General features: G+C 38.6%; 1 protein-coding gene across 2 annotated transcripts in view; it reads left to right on the forward strand.

Annotated features, from left to right (window-relative positions):
• LOC105202688 (acid sphingomyelinase-like phosphodiesterase 3a) overlaps window positions 1-17,315 on the forward strand; it is a 55,293-nt gene that overhangs the window by 17,873 nt on the left and 20,105 nt on the right. For both annotated transcript variants that reach the window (XM_011171308.3, XM_011171310.3), the window contains exons 2-3: window positions 14,540-14,613; window positions 16,350-16,418. In XM_011171308.3, the coding sequence (XP_011169610.1) occupies window positions 14,556-14,613; window positions 16,350-16,418 (127 nt within the window). In that variant the 5' untranslated portion in view covers window positions 14,540-14,555. The remainder of the gene's footprint in view (window positions 1-14,539; window positions 14,614-16,349; window positions 16,419-17,315) is intronic.

A 17,315-nucleotide genomic window follows, 5' to 3' on the forward strand; every position in this document is an offset into this window, starting at 1 on the left:
CGCTCCCGATGCAAGAATTCGGTGGAAGAATGTATAAACAGGGAGGGCGGGTCGGCGAGATCGCTGATTAAAAGGGGTTGCGAGCGCAAGCCGGCACAACGAAAGACTGTGTCCGGGATATAGATAGATAGTGGCTCGGGCGAGCGCGTTATTACGACTCGGTACGATTTCTTGTAAGGGCGGAAAATGAGCGAGAACTTTAGCCTATTAAGCGCAGAGTACAATTCGCCGCCGGTAAAGACTACACGCGATCGCTCATTTACATTTTCTTTCCTCCACACCGCCAAGCGGCATCAATTTATTCCGTTCTCCTCTATTTCGAAGGCGCCGCTGGTGGCGAGATACACAGTCTATTTCGAAATAACCAATCTAAGCTTCAGTGACAGATGCGTATTTATCAAATTGGATTCAATATCTTTCTAATGAAGATTGAAACGGAACTTGCAATTTTTCAGTATCAAAATATTAAAATGAATTCACCCGATAAATTTTGCATAAAGAATTAAGTTTTATGACTTATTTACATTTTATAATTTGCGAATTATCATTCATGTTTTTTCGATAATAATTAAGGAAGCGTAGAGAGAATTTTATTACAGAATAATTGTGCAGAATAAATTAACGATTGAGAGTAGATTTGCTGGCAGAAATTTGTAGAACCTAATCATTATTATTAATCTTAAATGTTTTTTTTATTATAAAAGATTACAAATAAGTTTTAAAATACTTTTACATTTAAATACTTGAAAAATTAAATAATTGGCTTAAATTTGAGATGATATGTAAATAAATTATTCAATTCTTACAATTAAATCCATTAGCTTAAATCCATATTTTTAATATTGAAACGCTCTCTAACTTTACTTTTCATTGATCTAAAATGGGTTGATATTAAGTTCTCCAATTATAGACTTTATTCGGTCTTCGAAACCTTCAAATTATTCAGAGAAATTTGTTTAAACTTTAACCATTCGTTTCGGAACACCTCGCGAGAGCGACGGAGGGAGGAGGAGGAGGAGGAGGAGGAGGAGGAGGAGCACAAGAACGTAAGAAGGAAAAAAAAAGAAAATTTTATTGCACTCCCGCGAGTCGAATAATGAGTAGCGAGTGGATCAAAGAAAAACGCGCGAGGGAATCGGACAGCCCGGCACAAAAGATACAACGAGTTAGGTGAGAAAGAGCGGGATGGGACCGATACTCGCGAGTATCCATTACGAGTCGAGGGCTCCCCTTCGCGCGGGGCGGTAGGGAAAATAAACGAGAGTTCCAGCTCGTTAGCCGTCGAACGGGCTCCGTGCTAATAAATGCAACACGCGATGTTCTATTTGCATCTACCTCCGCATCGACGGTCGAATCGGACCTTCGCGTGCACTTGGAGAAAAGTTTTCCAGCCCTGCCGGACAGACGCGAGACGGGGCGACGGCGACGGCGACGGTGGATCGCTGAAGCTGCGAATTAGCCGCGATAGGACCCCGGTCGCGCGTTAAGCGCGACGGTTGTACGTGCGCACGCATGTTAAACAGCCGCGTGTCTCTCGCGCAACGTTATCGAAAAACATAAAACTCGGCCGTACGCTCGAGCGAGATGAATGTTCGCTGTCGAGCGAGCGTTCCCTCTCGACGAATTAAAGAATTCAAAGCCGAATTAAATGGAATGGAACTATACGTTTTCAAAGAGGCATGCCGCGGTGCACGCGAATTAAATATGCGAGCAAATATTTTGCAAAAGTCACGGAATAAAGGTGCGCAGACTCTCTCTCTCTCTCTCTCTCTCTCTCTCCTTCCCTCTCTTTCTCTCTTTCTCCCTCTGCAATTGAAAAGGATGTATGAATATGTATGCGTTTAAAAGGGGCGCTCTCAAACTGCGACGTATTACGTATCTGAAAAATGCAGCCCGAAGGGCTAGTTAAACTAAAAACTCGCGTTAAAGCCCCGCGTAGAGTTCTCGAGATGAGAGGATACGCGGAATATACGAGGAATAAGCAGGAGAGGAACGGAGAGGAAACGATACATCGTTCACGAGATATATAACGTTCGCTGATTTAATTTCGGTGCATCACGCACGAGTGGCAGCTGACGTTTGCTGTCACTTGGTCGGAAACTGCCATCGTTTCAAGCTTATCGAGCAGTATGCTCGTACAAATAAGGCTACTCGTGCGTTATCTCTCTTGCTCTCCCTTATTCTCTCTCTCTCTCTCTCTCTCTCTGTTGCACAGCTTGCCAATTTGATAATAATTCAATTGCATCAAGACTTAATTGAAATAATGCAGTCAATTATTTCTAAATTTGAAAATACTCTAGACCAGATTTTTATTTCATCATACTTGTCTTTTTGTTAAATTTTTATATTTGTTCTATTGATATCCAAGAGAAACCGGGAATTATTTTGGCATTACTGTGACATACAACAATGTTGGCTAGTTTGTATTGAGAAAAAAAGTTAATTTGACGAAATTTTTCAACTCGATTAAATTTTTTCAATTCAAGTATTTATGTATTTGATTTATATATTTAACTTAAACGCATAAATATTTGAACTGAAGAAAGTCAATCAAGTTGAAAAATTTAGTCAAATTAACTCTTTTTTTTCAGTGTGCATATCTTTGTCGTCGCGTTTGTTATGTAAGTTATAAAATAATTATCATTCATGATAGCTAGAATGATAGAATTGACATTAAATAATGGTGTACTTTTTTTCCAATAAATGAGTAATTTTAATAAATTTTAATAAATTTGCAAGAATTCTTTCCATTAGATCGATGATATATCGAGAAAAACTCTGAAATGTTTTTTTTACGAAATTCTAACTTTTGCTTGCATTAATTCAGTCTTTTTCCTATTAAAATTTGTGCTGAAGAAAGTTGGGAATTCGGAACTGAAGTTAAAGAGTGATTGCGAAATGTTTTTCTAAGTAAGAAAATATTGAAGCTATAATTAAGCTAATTAATCGATTAATGAGAAAAAGTATTTTAACTGATGAAAATAATTTTGAAACAGGTATGATATTCTTTTCAACTTAACTGAACGCGAACGATTTCGCATCGGTTTCATAATGAAAAGGGTACACATCTTGCTACGAAGCTCACAATTTTGCAGAAATGTCCCTGTGTTCTCGAGTGTTCGTCGGGCGTTCGTCAAGGTACACATCCAATTTCGCGGAGCGCCTTTACGCACACACCAACCTCACCCTTTGCGGTTTCTGCTCTCTTTTTACCGCCACGAATCTCTCTCGCCACGAGTCCACCCACCGCTACCTTTAAACACACATCCGAAGGTCAATTACCGATAAACTCGCGGCGGGGAGTGCGGACGCGGTATAAAGAAGCTAGAACGTATGGGGACGAAGAGGGTTAAGAGCCCGCTCGTAAACGCGCGATGGAAAAGATACGGCCCATGCGGTATTCGATGTAAAGCCGTGCGCGTATGTGGCTGCGCGGTTTAAGAAGTTGTCACGTAAGAGAGAGAGAGAGAGAGAGAGAGAGAGCCCGGATGGGCGAAGCCCTAGGACGCTCCGGTAATGCCGAGAGAACCACCGAGAAAGCACGAGGGAGGTCCGTTGATTTCCTCGAGATTTATAGCACGCCGCGGCAGTTTCGGGCGCGTATCTGACATCGCCCGTCGCTTCTCTCGTGACGCGTCGCGCTTAAAGAGCGCGCCCACCCGCCAATTCTCGCGAGACACGCGACCTCCTCGTAAACGTCGCGTCGCGTGGAAATTTTTGACACGCTCGAGTGTCACGCCGTCGCGCTACGTTGCGCGTCACGGTGCACAGTGTGCATATCGAGCTTAATCGAGCAAACAGGCGAAATGTAATGTCGCGTATGGCATGGGTATAGCGGGATTATTTACCGAAGATTAACGATCGATAAGAGATAAATGTTTGATCGGTCAATCTTCCGATTAGCGCAATTGAAATATCTCTGTTTGACTCTGCAATAAGAATACGAGGTCTACAATTGGCCGTTCCAATCAGGATTTTAAGCTCTACATTTTGATGAACAGTAAAAAAAAATATTGAAGTAAATGTATATTTATTTCAACATCATTTCCTTGATTTAAAAAGATATTTTTCAAGTCTGAAAATAAATTATTTTATACTAACATTTATTTAAATCAAGGGAATAATGTTAAAATAAATATATTGAAAATGAAATTTTTTTTCTGTTTATGTCACCATTGTCATCACCCATTCCCACATACTTGCAATTCTCACCTTTTTAGGTTCACGTTCGCTTATACAGTCATTTCAATGGAATTAAAAAATTTTTTTTGTTTTCTGCTTTTGTTCTATTCGGAATGAGAAATATTCTATATCCATCGTTTTCTGATTTTAAATTACATCTAATTGAAAGTATAATTGAAAAACATGATTCAAAGAGTAAATCTGTAATAGGTAAATCTTGATTACCTTATCTAATCTCTGACAGCTCTTTGACATTGTGCTTTTTATATTTAAAAAAAAAGTAAAAAAACTAAAAATCATCCAATAGGACAAAAAAGATGTATCGTTTGTACTAGAGGAGCGAAAAAAATTGCGAACAAAAGATCTACATCTGAATGCAAAAAGTGTAACGTCTGTGCGATTATTTTTAGGTTTATCACGCGAAAACAAATTTCTGAGAGCAAAGTTAATGAAGATTTTTTTCATTTCTTCGAACTTCTATTTTTTTATTTTATTTCATTTTATTTGTTTACCAAGTTCTTTCCTCCAGCAGTGAAATATTTTTTCCGTGTCCTTAATGCCACTGAAGATATACACCTCGGGAGCTCGCGGTGATACACCCTGTCGCGTGGATCCGCGCGAGAGCACGACGGGGACAGTTGTAAGCGGATGGCGCGATAAGCGCTCGTAATTTATAACCGGTCGCGGGATATTTCCGCGGGTAGCTCTTAAACGACGCGACACAACGCGACGGGCGCAATCTGCGCGCCGCGAATACGCGTGTGTGTGTGTGTGTGTGTTGTAACGTTGACGCGATGAAAAACGTATTACGCCGAGCGATAACGCGCCGCGAGCCGCGGCTCTCTGTGTAATGACATTTCCGGGACAATTTTGATTTGCATTAACGAGGCGAACGGGCGCGATTTACGTCGCAATCGTGTACGCGGCGCGATTAACGCGCAACGTGAATCGTTCGCCCTGGGCGAAATCGAGCGTGAACGAGCACCGTGAGGAGGCGGAAAAACGGTACCGGTTAATGTACAAATTCATCACTGCGAGAACAAGATCGCAGCGGTAATTTCCCTTTTGCGATAAAACGATGTGCAATAACGCTAGTATATGATGCAGATGTAACAAAACACACACACACACACGCACGCGCGCGCGCGCGCGTTACATGTAAACAATAATTGCACAACAACAATAAATTGATTTTCCATTTTGGAGTGATTTGCGCGCGCCACGCTGTTGCGCGCGCGTGTCACTTTGTGTTCTTATTTAAAGAGGGATTGTATGGCCCCCTGATACAAACTCCGACGCAATTTAACCTCTTTCAATTCGGCGGTCGTTACCAACAATGAGTTGGCCGTAATTGGATTCGGGGCGTACGGAATTTGGCTCATGGCAAGCTCTTTCAAGATGGCAAATATTGAGATATGTCTTTTCGCATGCAACGCTCTTCGGTAAGACAAGTAAATATTGAGATGTGCCATTTTGTATGCGGCACGATGATGCAATTTAGTGCCCTGATTGCAAGTTCGTTTGTCGTTGAAAGTTGGATTCCCGTTATTTGGCAAATATTTATAAATAACGTTCGAGAGAATCTACATCGCGAGCGTTGACGTCTCGACGTCTGGTTGTTGGGCGATATTAAGTTTGACTTTTAAAGCTAACGCTAGTAGAGAAAAGGTGTGCTTTCTTACGTATTTTCTGTATTTGGAATAAAGCAATGATCGCGTGTAGAGAGAGAGAGAGAGAGAAAGAGAGAGAGAGCTGGAGGGCAAACAAGCTGCGGAGGGCGTTGCTGCTAAAAGGAGCCAGGCGTAGTGTGAATGCTCGGACAATAAAACAAAATCCAGAGGCGGCGATGTGCGATTTATTTTCAAACGTGATAAAATTGGGTCTTGAATTCTACAGAAGGGAACCCAATCAACAATCGAAAAATTGCTGGTTGGCTTCCTCCTGTAGAATATAATCCGATTGAGGCACAGCTTTACAAAACCAATCAATACACTTATTGTATTCGCGTATATCTCCTTTCGAACAGACATTCTATCCTAATATTTCTTTGTACACAATAATGGGCAACGTTAGCACGAATTTCGTGTCGGCTTTACCTTTCCCGCTGATAAATGACGCCATAAATTAACCGAAAGCTTTAATCGATAATTTACTAAAAGTTTCATCTGCTTTTACCGCAAATGCTCCCAATTCTGCGCACACATCTGCGTGTCGCTGTTGTGGGATGGGAAATCGTGCGACCTTGAACGGTTTTAACATAAAAAAAAAAAGAAACGAGCGTTCTTCTTATTTTACGCCGCTACCTTTAGATACAATTTCAAACTCGAATCTAAGGGGACGGGGGAGGGAAGCCCTAATCGAAAATGCGCCACTGCCCTCGGCGGATATCGCGAAGGAATGGCAGCTACGTGCTTCCACTTTATCGCGATCCCCCTGCTGATTCCCTGCTGATTGCCGATGGCTGCGATAGAAAGATTACGTATATGGCAAAAGGGAGAAATGTTCGCCGATAAAGGCGATAGTCGGAGCGATCGAGAAAACGGATTTCCGTGACGCCTGCACGATAGACAGTTCGTTAGTCACCGACCTAAGAGCGTCGATAATTACTCCGCCATCCGTGTATCACGAGGTCACTCGGATGACGCGGTATCGAGGTCAAATGAGCGTTTTCCAGTACAGAGGACCTACGGAGGATCCGAAGGACGGAATACATCGCTCTAATATAGACGAGACACGTCGAGTAATCGCACGGCAGGGGGTTTATAGTCGGACAACATCTTCAGCAAGCCTGTTCGACGATACTAGTGATGTTATCTGGTTGACAACGCGCCGCCGCTATATATATAACCAGATATAATCTGAGTTTATCGGAGCGTTGAAGCGGCATATCTGCGATTTAATGCGCCTACGCCGCTAAAGCGAGAAAGTGCAAACAGTTGCGAATAGTTCTTGCGAAGGGTGTTGCGTAATGTATTACTTCATCTTGGAATTTTGTTGAAAGCATAAAAATTCACGCAGGAAGTTTTCCCTCTGTCCAGAAAGCTTCAGATTTATTCTCGTAACTTCTTGTTTACGTATACAGAGATACGTGCGACTGTTTGAAATTTTCAAGGGCAGTTTTTTTTTGCTCTTCTTCAAATATGAATAATAAATTGGAGAAATTGTCGGATTGTTCGGGAGACTTTTAAATTGAATTATCCATAGCGTATTCTCGTATATGCAAGAGATTTTTGGAAAATAATGGAATAATCCACGCATATACGTAAAATATATAACACTTGTATATTAAAAGCGTACATCAAATATACGGCAAATTTATAAATAAAATTTTATCCTAAAATTTGAAGCGGATTATGGAGCGTCTAGAGTGGTAAGTTCGGTATTTAAGCTCAGGTCAAGTTATCCAAGTTATATAAATTCGATACAAGTTATATGTTCACTCTGCGTGTGTCGAGTGAAAATTTTGTTCGCCGGATTATCGAAAGAAATAAAGAGGTTACGTGTAGAATCTTGACATCTCTCTGGTAATAGAAATTGAGATTTCAAAACGTTTTTATGGATCACGATACGCGGATATAACGAGCTATTTATCCGAAAACACATATGCGCGCGCGCGAACGCGAGGTAACAGCATTTATGCACTCGTTATTCCCGCTCGTGGAAGCAGCTATCGCGTTAACACATTACGCGGAATTCTTATGGCGGCTCGACATAGCCATTTGTGCGATGTGACACGCGATTACAAGTAATTACACCTCGCGCGTGTCATGAATATTTACGAGCGCAGTTTTTAAAGTTTCGTATTTAGTTTAGTGCGTCGCGTCGGCTACATATATGTATGTATCGGGAAAAATGATTTCTCGTTTACGAGCTTGACGTTGGATGAGTTTTCAAATACGGTGCACGTAATACTCGTACGTGAAAGTGTGTTGTAACCAACGGCGTCTCAATTAATAAAAATTATTCAGAAACAGACATGACGTACATCTGTTATAGTATTGCTTTCAATATTATGTAACAAAGACTTTGAATCAACTTTGCATTTTTTAGTATTGTAACTTTTTTTTAACTGAAATCCGATGCTGATAAAATTAATACAATAAACATCTTAAACGAAGATACGCGGTTGTATATTTTTGTAAATTAAGAAATGTTTACTTCAAAAAGTCATTAAAAAAAGTCAACTTGCTACAACTGAAATTTCAGTTCTGCAAAATAAAAATTAAAAAGTCTTATTCGATTTTATTTAATCTCTGTTCATTTTAAGGATGTTACATAAGCAAAATTATAAAATACCAAATATATACAATAATATTGATAAAAATATAGAAGTTTCATAGATTGTTCTGTTATTATGTTTGAGAATTTATGTAAAATTTAATTCTCTCACTAATCTAAAAGTTATTTAATTTTTGTTATCTCTTGATGTAAAATCGTATTTTGCAGTACGTGTTTGCAAATTTGATTAAGGAGTAGCATTACGAATTAAATCAAATGTTTTACGCATAAAAAAGTCTAATAGATATTCGTGCAAAAGTTCATTATTTGGATCCACTTATTCGTTTAAAAGTTATTTACCTAATCTGAAACTGCAGCAGAATATAGTCATTTTCGCTGCATAAGCGTCATAAGCATTATAAGTCAAATTTTTTTCGTTGCTTTAACTCTTTGCTGGTTTCATGGCCAAAAATTCGGGTATTTACGATAAAAATTATTTGTCGTTGATATACACGGAGAAAAAAAGATATAGAGCCTGAAAAACCAGCAGTTTTTTAAATTTCGATAAATTATTGTCAGACCTGTACAGTTAAAACATGCTTAATTTGAGATCGAGAATAAAATTTTCAAAGAATCGAAAAGCGTCTGAAACGTTTCTATTTTAATTTATTCTAGTGAGAGATAGAGAATAGAACAGGTCATGTACATACAGCCAGGCACTTAATTTTATCACCATTTGCAGAAATTGTCATGAAGAGAGAATGTTTCGCAGCCGAGTTAATCAATTCCGTCGGGACACAATCGAGCCCTGGGATCGGGTCTGGAATCATTAGCGCAATTACTTCTTCGCAATTACGTTTCCACGAAATGTCGCGATACCATATCGTATCGACGTTTTGACACTTGGCGTCGCGAGTTGCCGCGCCGCCGCGAATTATTCATGCCGCGACGCGATGGTTAATGTCGCTTATGTATTATAGCGGACGCGACCGCGCCGTATCGACGACGTCCATTATTTTGCATTAAGTCGTTAGCACCCGATCTCGCACGCGGCCCGAAACGGAACAAGAAAATCGCGTGTCCCACCGTAAACTTCCGCCCGTGGCTGTACAAAGAGCCGTCCATGATAGACCGATTGCCCGTAATGGTTCGCTTCGTCCTCGTAATTCTGCTTGTCGTTTCTGTCGTGCGCTAGTCGCAAATTGAAATTCACGGTGGCCGCCAGGCCAAATGTGCCCGCCCTCCACTCATCCGCTTTTCAGCGCTCGCTCAGGGCAATACGTTAAGCAAGGTAAGCGTGAATGCCCGTCCCCGAAATACCTTCGTAGAAAGAGTCTACGAAATGATGAGATGGAAAACTCGACGGATGAAAAATCTGTGTGTGTAGCGTTAAGTGTATTACGAAAAATCGATGTTCGCGGACTACAAGATTTTTCATCGCGAAATCAAGTCCACGATGAAATATGTACGAAACATAATAACGTTTTGGCACAAGAGATTACAATTTCAATGAAATTTGCGAAAAGGAGTTGTACCTTGCTGTCTTTTAAGGATATATAATTGGAAAATCAAATTGCTTCAATCTGTTAAAAAATGAGACAGCATATTATATATTTAAAGCGCGAAACTAATATTACATTAGAATTTAAAACTCTATAATTTCTAAGAAAAAAATAAAAGTTTAAGTTAAAGTTTTTTACATGGCATCTTATGACAAATATATCTAACGACTGATGGGGTCACTGTACCAGCCAATGAACAAATAAAAACTAGTCAATGAGCATATCAATGAAATTTTAATATAATTACATTTTTAAATAAAAAATTATATTTTAATAAAATCTATGAAAATTAGATCATAAAAAATATAATTAATTCGCAATTTATTATTTTAAAGTCTTATTATTTTTATGCTTTTTTGAAATAGTCATTTACTGGTGATTGTTCAGTGACTGGTGAAGTGACTCTACTTCACGATATGTTATGTTGCTTTTTAAAATGCTTCGATATATATAAAAATTAAAGCAAACATTTTGTGTTTCAAAAATTCAATTTCATTTACCATGTGATATTTTTTGTATACGAGTAAAAAACTGATGGAAGTATATTTATGCCAAAATAACTTTTGATAAACTGAAGAAATATAATAAAAAATTTGATGATGGGGGTGTTAAAAAATAATTAAAAAAAATTATAAAGATATTTATTAGTAATAAGAAAATAATTTTTATAAAAGTGCGCAACGTTAACATGCTGCATGCATTAAAATTATAATGTTGTAAATGTTCTAGATAATCATCATTGTTGAAATATGCATCGATATGCCTAAAATAAAAGTGTACGAATTAAACATTTGTCGAATCAAATCTTTAATAACATTTTCGAAATGGAATTGAATCAAATGTGCAATTTTCATGTCGAATCAAATCGAATTTTTTAAATTCAAATACGAATCGAATTTTTGAATCGAATTTTTCCGGATTTAGATTACATGCTAATTTAAATGTAATAAAGAATTTTCAGTGACATTGCAGCTCTTTTTTAATAAGCGAGAAAATTAGTCGCACGAATGTAAGAAAAGTAATTGAAAAAAAATGTGTTAAGTGAAAGCTATAATAGATACTAGATGATAAATGTGAGACTATCATACTGATAAATGAGCTTTGAAAAGATATCGTACAAGTCATAAAGTTACTATCGAAACGATGGTATTTAATGCATTTCATTAGGAAAATATAATAAAGTAATTTCAAATTTTGTTCCAAGTTCTATAAATGAAACAAATTTATGAAATGTTGAAACTAATTTGCAAAATCGATTGTTTTACGTGTACACCAAATTTTAAATAATTTTGCTTTGTTCGAAAATGGATTTGGTTACTAAAACCCTTAAAAAAAAAGTTGATAAACTTGTTTCAATAAACTGATTACTGATCACTAACTGATTATATTTCGTCAGTTAACTGATAAAATATCATCAGTTATTGATCAGTAATCAGTTTATTGAAACAAGTTTATCAACTTTTTTTTCAAGGGTAGTAAAAATAATGTAGTTGGTAGAAGTAAAAATTACTGGCATTGTGCTTTATTTTTTTTTACTAATAAAACCAGTAGACGATCTCAAATAGTCCGAAACGTCATAAAAATTTTTAGGTTTAAAATTGCGGATATTCCAACGTTACCGCTGTAGTAACATTGCAGAAATCTTTCGTAACTTTCATACCATATTATAATGTTTTAACGTAAGGTTTATGCAATGTAACTTTAATCTTTCAATGCTGGATAAATAAATTTTTAACTTAAATAAAAAGTTAATAAATTAGAGTTAATGTATTTACAAAATAACTAGTTAAAGTTAAAAGTTATTAACTTTATTATTTAACTTTTAATTTTTTAATTATCCAATCCTGCAAATGAGTTATGAGAATTTGTAATGCGATGCAAGATCTCTCTAAAAGTCGTGGCGGTAGTCTCGTGAAGCGAGAGAGAGAGACTCCGTTTATCCAAGGCGCTCGTACACGCCGGTTGATGCCCTCCCCCCTCCCCACTAGTGTCGTTGACCGCAGACGGTCCCACGTCAGACAGGCGCACGTGCTTGCCGTCTGGGCCGCCTCCCCACTCTCCGTCGGCCGAGAAGAGTGGGGAGGCGGCCCAGACGGCAAACACGTGCGCCTCGGGCAAGTTGAATGAGCGAGGAGGGTGAGGAGGCCGGTCCAAGGACGGCGCGCGGCGTGCCGTCTATCTTACGGGGCCGTGCGCGGTCAACAACCCGAGTGGAACATTTAACAGAGACGACGTGCATGTAATGCGAAGTCTCTCTCGCTGCGCGAGACTACCGCGATTTTTAGGGAGATCTTGCATCGCGCAGCATTACAAACTTTTGTAATGTCATTTGCAGGGTTGAGTAATTAAAAAATGGATAGATATAAAACGTTGGATATAAAAGAGAAAAGAAATACAATAATGAAAAAGGAGAAGGAAGAAAGGAGTTTTAAATACGGAAAAAGATGAAAACGAAGTGAAGAAAAAAAAGAAGAGTTTAAAACAAAAAAATCCATATTTTAACAATATTAATCATTAATATAACATTTGTCATAAAAAGTGAAGGTTAGAATTGTAACTCAGCATTGAAAGATTAAAGAAACATTGCATAAACCTTACATTAAAACATTATAATATTATCTGGAAGTTACAAAAGATTTCTGCAATGTTCTACAAGCTTGCGGTAACGTTAAAATGTCCGCAATTTTAAAACTAAAAATCTTTATAACGTTTCGGACTATTTGAGATCGTCTACTGGTTTTTCTGAAAGAAACAAAACGCAACGCCAGTAATTTTCACTTCTGCCAACTACATTATTTTTACTTGTAATAACCAAACTTATCTTCGAACAGAGGGTTTATAAGGTTTAGAAATAATAGAGGATAGTTTTAAATATTGACAAACAATCAGGCATCAGAATTGGTACGCGCCGATACAAGCTCGGTCTCACGGAAAATATAAATAAAACAATCCAAATAGACGACCGATTTGAACTTCTCGAACCATCCGAATTCGATCTATTCGTACATCTCTAGCGGCAAGCATTGAAACGTCGAAGATGAGCTGTCTAATTGACAGTCTGATATTTAACGTCAAAGCTAAAAATGTGCATAAACATGCAAAATATGTATATCATACATATGCATATGTAAAGTCTTATTAATGGCCATTAATTTAATTTTATGCAGTTAAAATCAATAATGACCTCATGGAATTCAAATACGTGCTAAAACAAGAATTAGTTACGTTCTCAATAATATAAATCACTCTTTGTTGAAATTTTATCGTTAATAAATTTACTTTTACTTTTTTTATCTGCTTTCAATTCTTAAAATTGGAAGAAGGTAAATAAAAAAAAGTTAAATCGATATCAAAGTTAATCCGCATTGATGGAAACAGACATTGATCATCCTGCATATTTCTAGTGTCGTAGATTGCCTCGTCGAGAGCGCTTAGAAACTCTCGTTGATGCTCGTGATGAGTACTTGTCGCATTTGTTCAGCCATAAAGGGAATATTCATGCAAGACGGCTTGAGTAACGAGTCGCTTCACTGTTCGCGAGGCGGATAATTGTCGCCGAATTAAATCCGAAATTAGCGCTTGTTTATCACTTGCCGCAGCGTCATTTATCTTGAATATTTACGTTTCGCTGGGAAACGAAATAGCAGGGCGCGCGACGCGCACTGCATTAATTATACGCGGCGGTTCGTCACATATTTTTTCCGAAAATAATGAATTTTATACGTTCGACGTAAACGAAATTTGATTTTGCCTCCGGTCCTGTCAATTTTACGAGAGTCCCCGGAAAGCTATGGGGCGATACGTAACCGCTTGATAGTTTGATTTGTAACAAGAGGAGCATGCGGGAGTAGCCTGGTTTTTTTTTTACGCGCGCGAAATGTCAAAAGCCAACAAATTTGTTGATATTTGTCCGCAACGCTCTTTGCGACGTCAAATATATAGATCAACAAATCTTTCTCTATTGGCCGAATCTAAAAGTATACCGCACATGATTGAAATTATTGAGCGCTAGGGTAAATAAAGCTCCGGAATGGCATTGCTGCGATTGCGAATTTCCGCAGGACGTGGAATTGATTTTTCCCACCCCCTCCCCCTCCCCCTCCCCCTCCTCTCCTCTATATGTCTTGGAAATAGAAGTCGGAGAAAAATCCGGATCAAATCCAAATTCGGTGCGTTGCACGGGTGAGCGCGCGTGCAAAATTATCCGTGGCCGCGCTATCCGACATTAATGGCCGACCTATTTGCATATCGCGTTTAAACTGCGCGAAACGCTTATTCCGCTTTAATACCGCGGGCGGGAGTGGGTGGACGCATATATACTTATCATCTTTTATGACTCCGAGAATATCCAGTTTGTCGGAAATACTTTATCTCGTAGTCGAGTTTCTTGGCCGCAATCTCGGCTCGCGCGAGCCGACAAGTGGATTCTCGACGGGCGGGGCGCGGTGCAATCGCGCAAACAAAGCCGTCCCGTTGCACCGCGCCGCGCCGCGCCGCGCACGCCGCGTCGTTATCGCCCCAACCCCACGGACGCCCGATCGTCGACATTTGGTTTCTGTAACGCTCTGTAATTACAGGTGCGATTCCGGAAAGATGATACGCGACTACCTGATACTGCTCTCATGGCTCTGCGCGGTGCAAGGGAAAATAGGTAAGTGCCGCACTTTGCATTACCAAATTCGGAATAATCTCCGTAAGACGCACGCTCGTGCGCTTCCTTGGCATGCGCCAGTAAACGCAATTTTTAATGTATGAAGAGAAATTATGGAGCAGCTGTATCGTTCATCCGATTGCGCCCGAAGGGCGCAATCTCTGGCTATCGTTTACGCGCCGCCAGAAAGTTCGCCCCGCGGCGCAGCTTTCTCAAGAGAAAAACTTCCCAGCGTTATATAATAAGTCGGGCATAACGGCAGATTCGCGTAGCGTAACTGCTTCAGGTAGAATCTCGAACTTAAAGTGCATTTCAACTCGATGGTCGCATTCGACTTTTTCGTTAACAACGCGACCATTTTTTCACGCACCGAAATCATGGGAATCAATTCCTTTAAATAGAAATATTGCAAAATGGAGCCTTCTAATTTTTTCATGTAAATCTATTTTCAGAAATTTTTCGCGTAGAAAGATACATGAATAAAAGAGCCAAATAAAGAATGAATGATTTACGAGATATTTTATATTCCACTCTGACATATATTTTAACATAAAATATGGAATATCTCGTCAAATAATTTCTTTTTATTTTAATAATTTACGCATAGATTAATGAGATGAATTAATTGGTGTAAAGTTATTTCTAAGGAAGGCTATTGCGCGCGCTGCAAATTGCAATTGTATACTTTCCGGTCGTTGCACCAACAAAAGAATTAATTCGCACAAAAAGAGAATATTTAATAAACTATTCAAATTTCTTTCGCATCACTTTCGTGATATTTCTCTGTCTTTACACACAACAGAATAAGAGATTACAAATTATTACACAATTCTGTAACTCGTTCTCTATATTCTCCTCTTTACGTATGATAATAAGATTACAAATATTAATAATTTTCATTATAATAAATAATTATTTTTTTAAACAATTAAAAACTGTGTTTACTCATGCATTAAAAGAGAAGCATAAAATTTCATTTAAAATATAAGCTGCGATATTATATGCACGGAATAATATTTTTCTAATGTTTGTAAATGTAATATTGATATAGAAAGTAAAGATTGTAATACTTTTTAATGTTGCGTCATGACATTTTTCCATATCCATCGTTGCTACAAAGTAATCAGTCTAAATTTTGTAAGATTTTATGAGATTTACCGGCGGAAAAGCAAAATTTTTATTCGCCAAGCGAATTCGCTATGTGCACCGTAGCATTTTTTTCCGTGTAGATACGCAAATATGATCTCTATGTTTATTTGTGACAATGGAAACGCAGCAATTGGTGTGAGATGTATTTTTCCATATCTACAGCAACGAAAATTGGACTCGCCGATATGATACTGGTTTTAATCCCTGGGATATTTCGACAAGGTTATACGTATTGGCAGCCAAATTTTACGGGACGGAGGCAAAAACCTGTTTATTTAAAAGAACATAAAAATAACGAGCTTTTCGAACGTTTAAATTAAGCCTCTTAATAAACGGCGATGGTATTTGAAAATTTTTTCACTGTTTTGCACTGACAAATAGGTTATTTTTATTTCGTGCCATTCGTTATTACTTTTTCGAAATGTATGAATCTACCGAAGCCAGAAAGTGTTCGACCGTGTTAAACGCCAAAACACATGTTGGACTGATATTGAACATTTCTGAATTGTTTGTGCAGCGCTTACTACACTCTGGCGTCTTACATCCTCCATTAATCCCCAGTCAGAATAAACTTTTCTATTTTGCAGGATATTTCTGGCATATCACCGATATTCACTACGATCCAAAATATGCCGCGCAAGGAAACGGCGCCCCTAGTAAGTCGATACGTGCTTGTTTTCATTGTTTTCACGATTGTTACAGCTTTGCAAAGCGTAGAAGTGAAGAATAGCTGTAGTAAATAAATTGGGATGCTTTTAGAATTTTTGCTTGATTGTGTGGTCGCGTAGTTTTCAAGAAGAGTGATTTGCATGCGCCCCCGCTGACGTTGATTCTCACTCAATATGGCGAGAGTTACGCGCCGAGCTGGGGGGAGAGGGAGGGAGGGAGGGGTCGATCACGTAATTGTTAGCGAGCGCTTTTTCCTTTATCTCATTCAGTTTCATATCTCGTTCGATCACTCACGCGAATCTCATCCTATCAAATTTCATCGTTTCGCCTCGGAAGCTTACGTGACCACGAAATTTTGCGAAATTCGCGTGAAAATTTTCACTTTTCACTTTTTCTCGCCCTCTTGGAGAAAATACACGTGATCGAACTTCCGCCTGCGGAAATCTGAACCTTGGTGTTGGCACACCTACTGCTATCGGTGTTGCCAGATGCCTCGGGGTATAAACTTTCCCGAGTGCTTCACGAAAATTTCACCCCTAAACACTTATTAGTATTTTGTAAAAATTTTCGCAAAACTCCCGAATTTCCGAAACTTCTCTATTGGACAGTACAGCTTTTTTCTTTTTCTTTCTTTTTTTTTTTTTGAGGCAAGAAGTTTTACATGGAAATTTTTTTTCCAATTGTTTTTTTCAACGTGCGACGACCTGCGGGATCACGTTCGGGCCGAAGCTCCGAGCTTTAATACGAATACACGCCTCTAAATCGTTATACATTTCATTTTTCGACGATCGCATGAGCGAATTATTATCATTTCTCTAATAGGACGGTAAAACTGTTATTTACCGGCGTATACCCGGGGGTGCACGGGTTATGTACCGATCATC

This window comes from Solenopsis invicta, chromosome 12 (assembly GCF_016802725.1).
Source record: "Solenopsis invicta isolate M01_SB chromosome 12, UNIL_Sinv_3.0, whole genome shotgun sequence".
In the NCBI taxonomy this organism is placed as follows: Eukaryota; Metazoa; Arthropoda; class Insecta; order Hymenoptera; family Formicidae; genus Solenopsis; species Solenopsis invicta.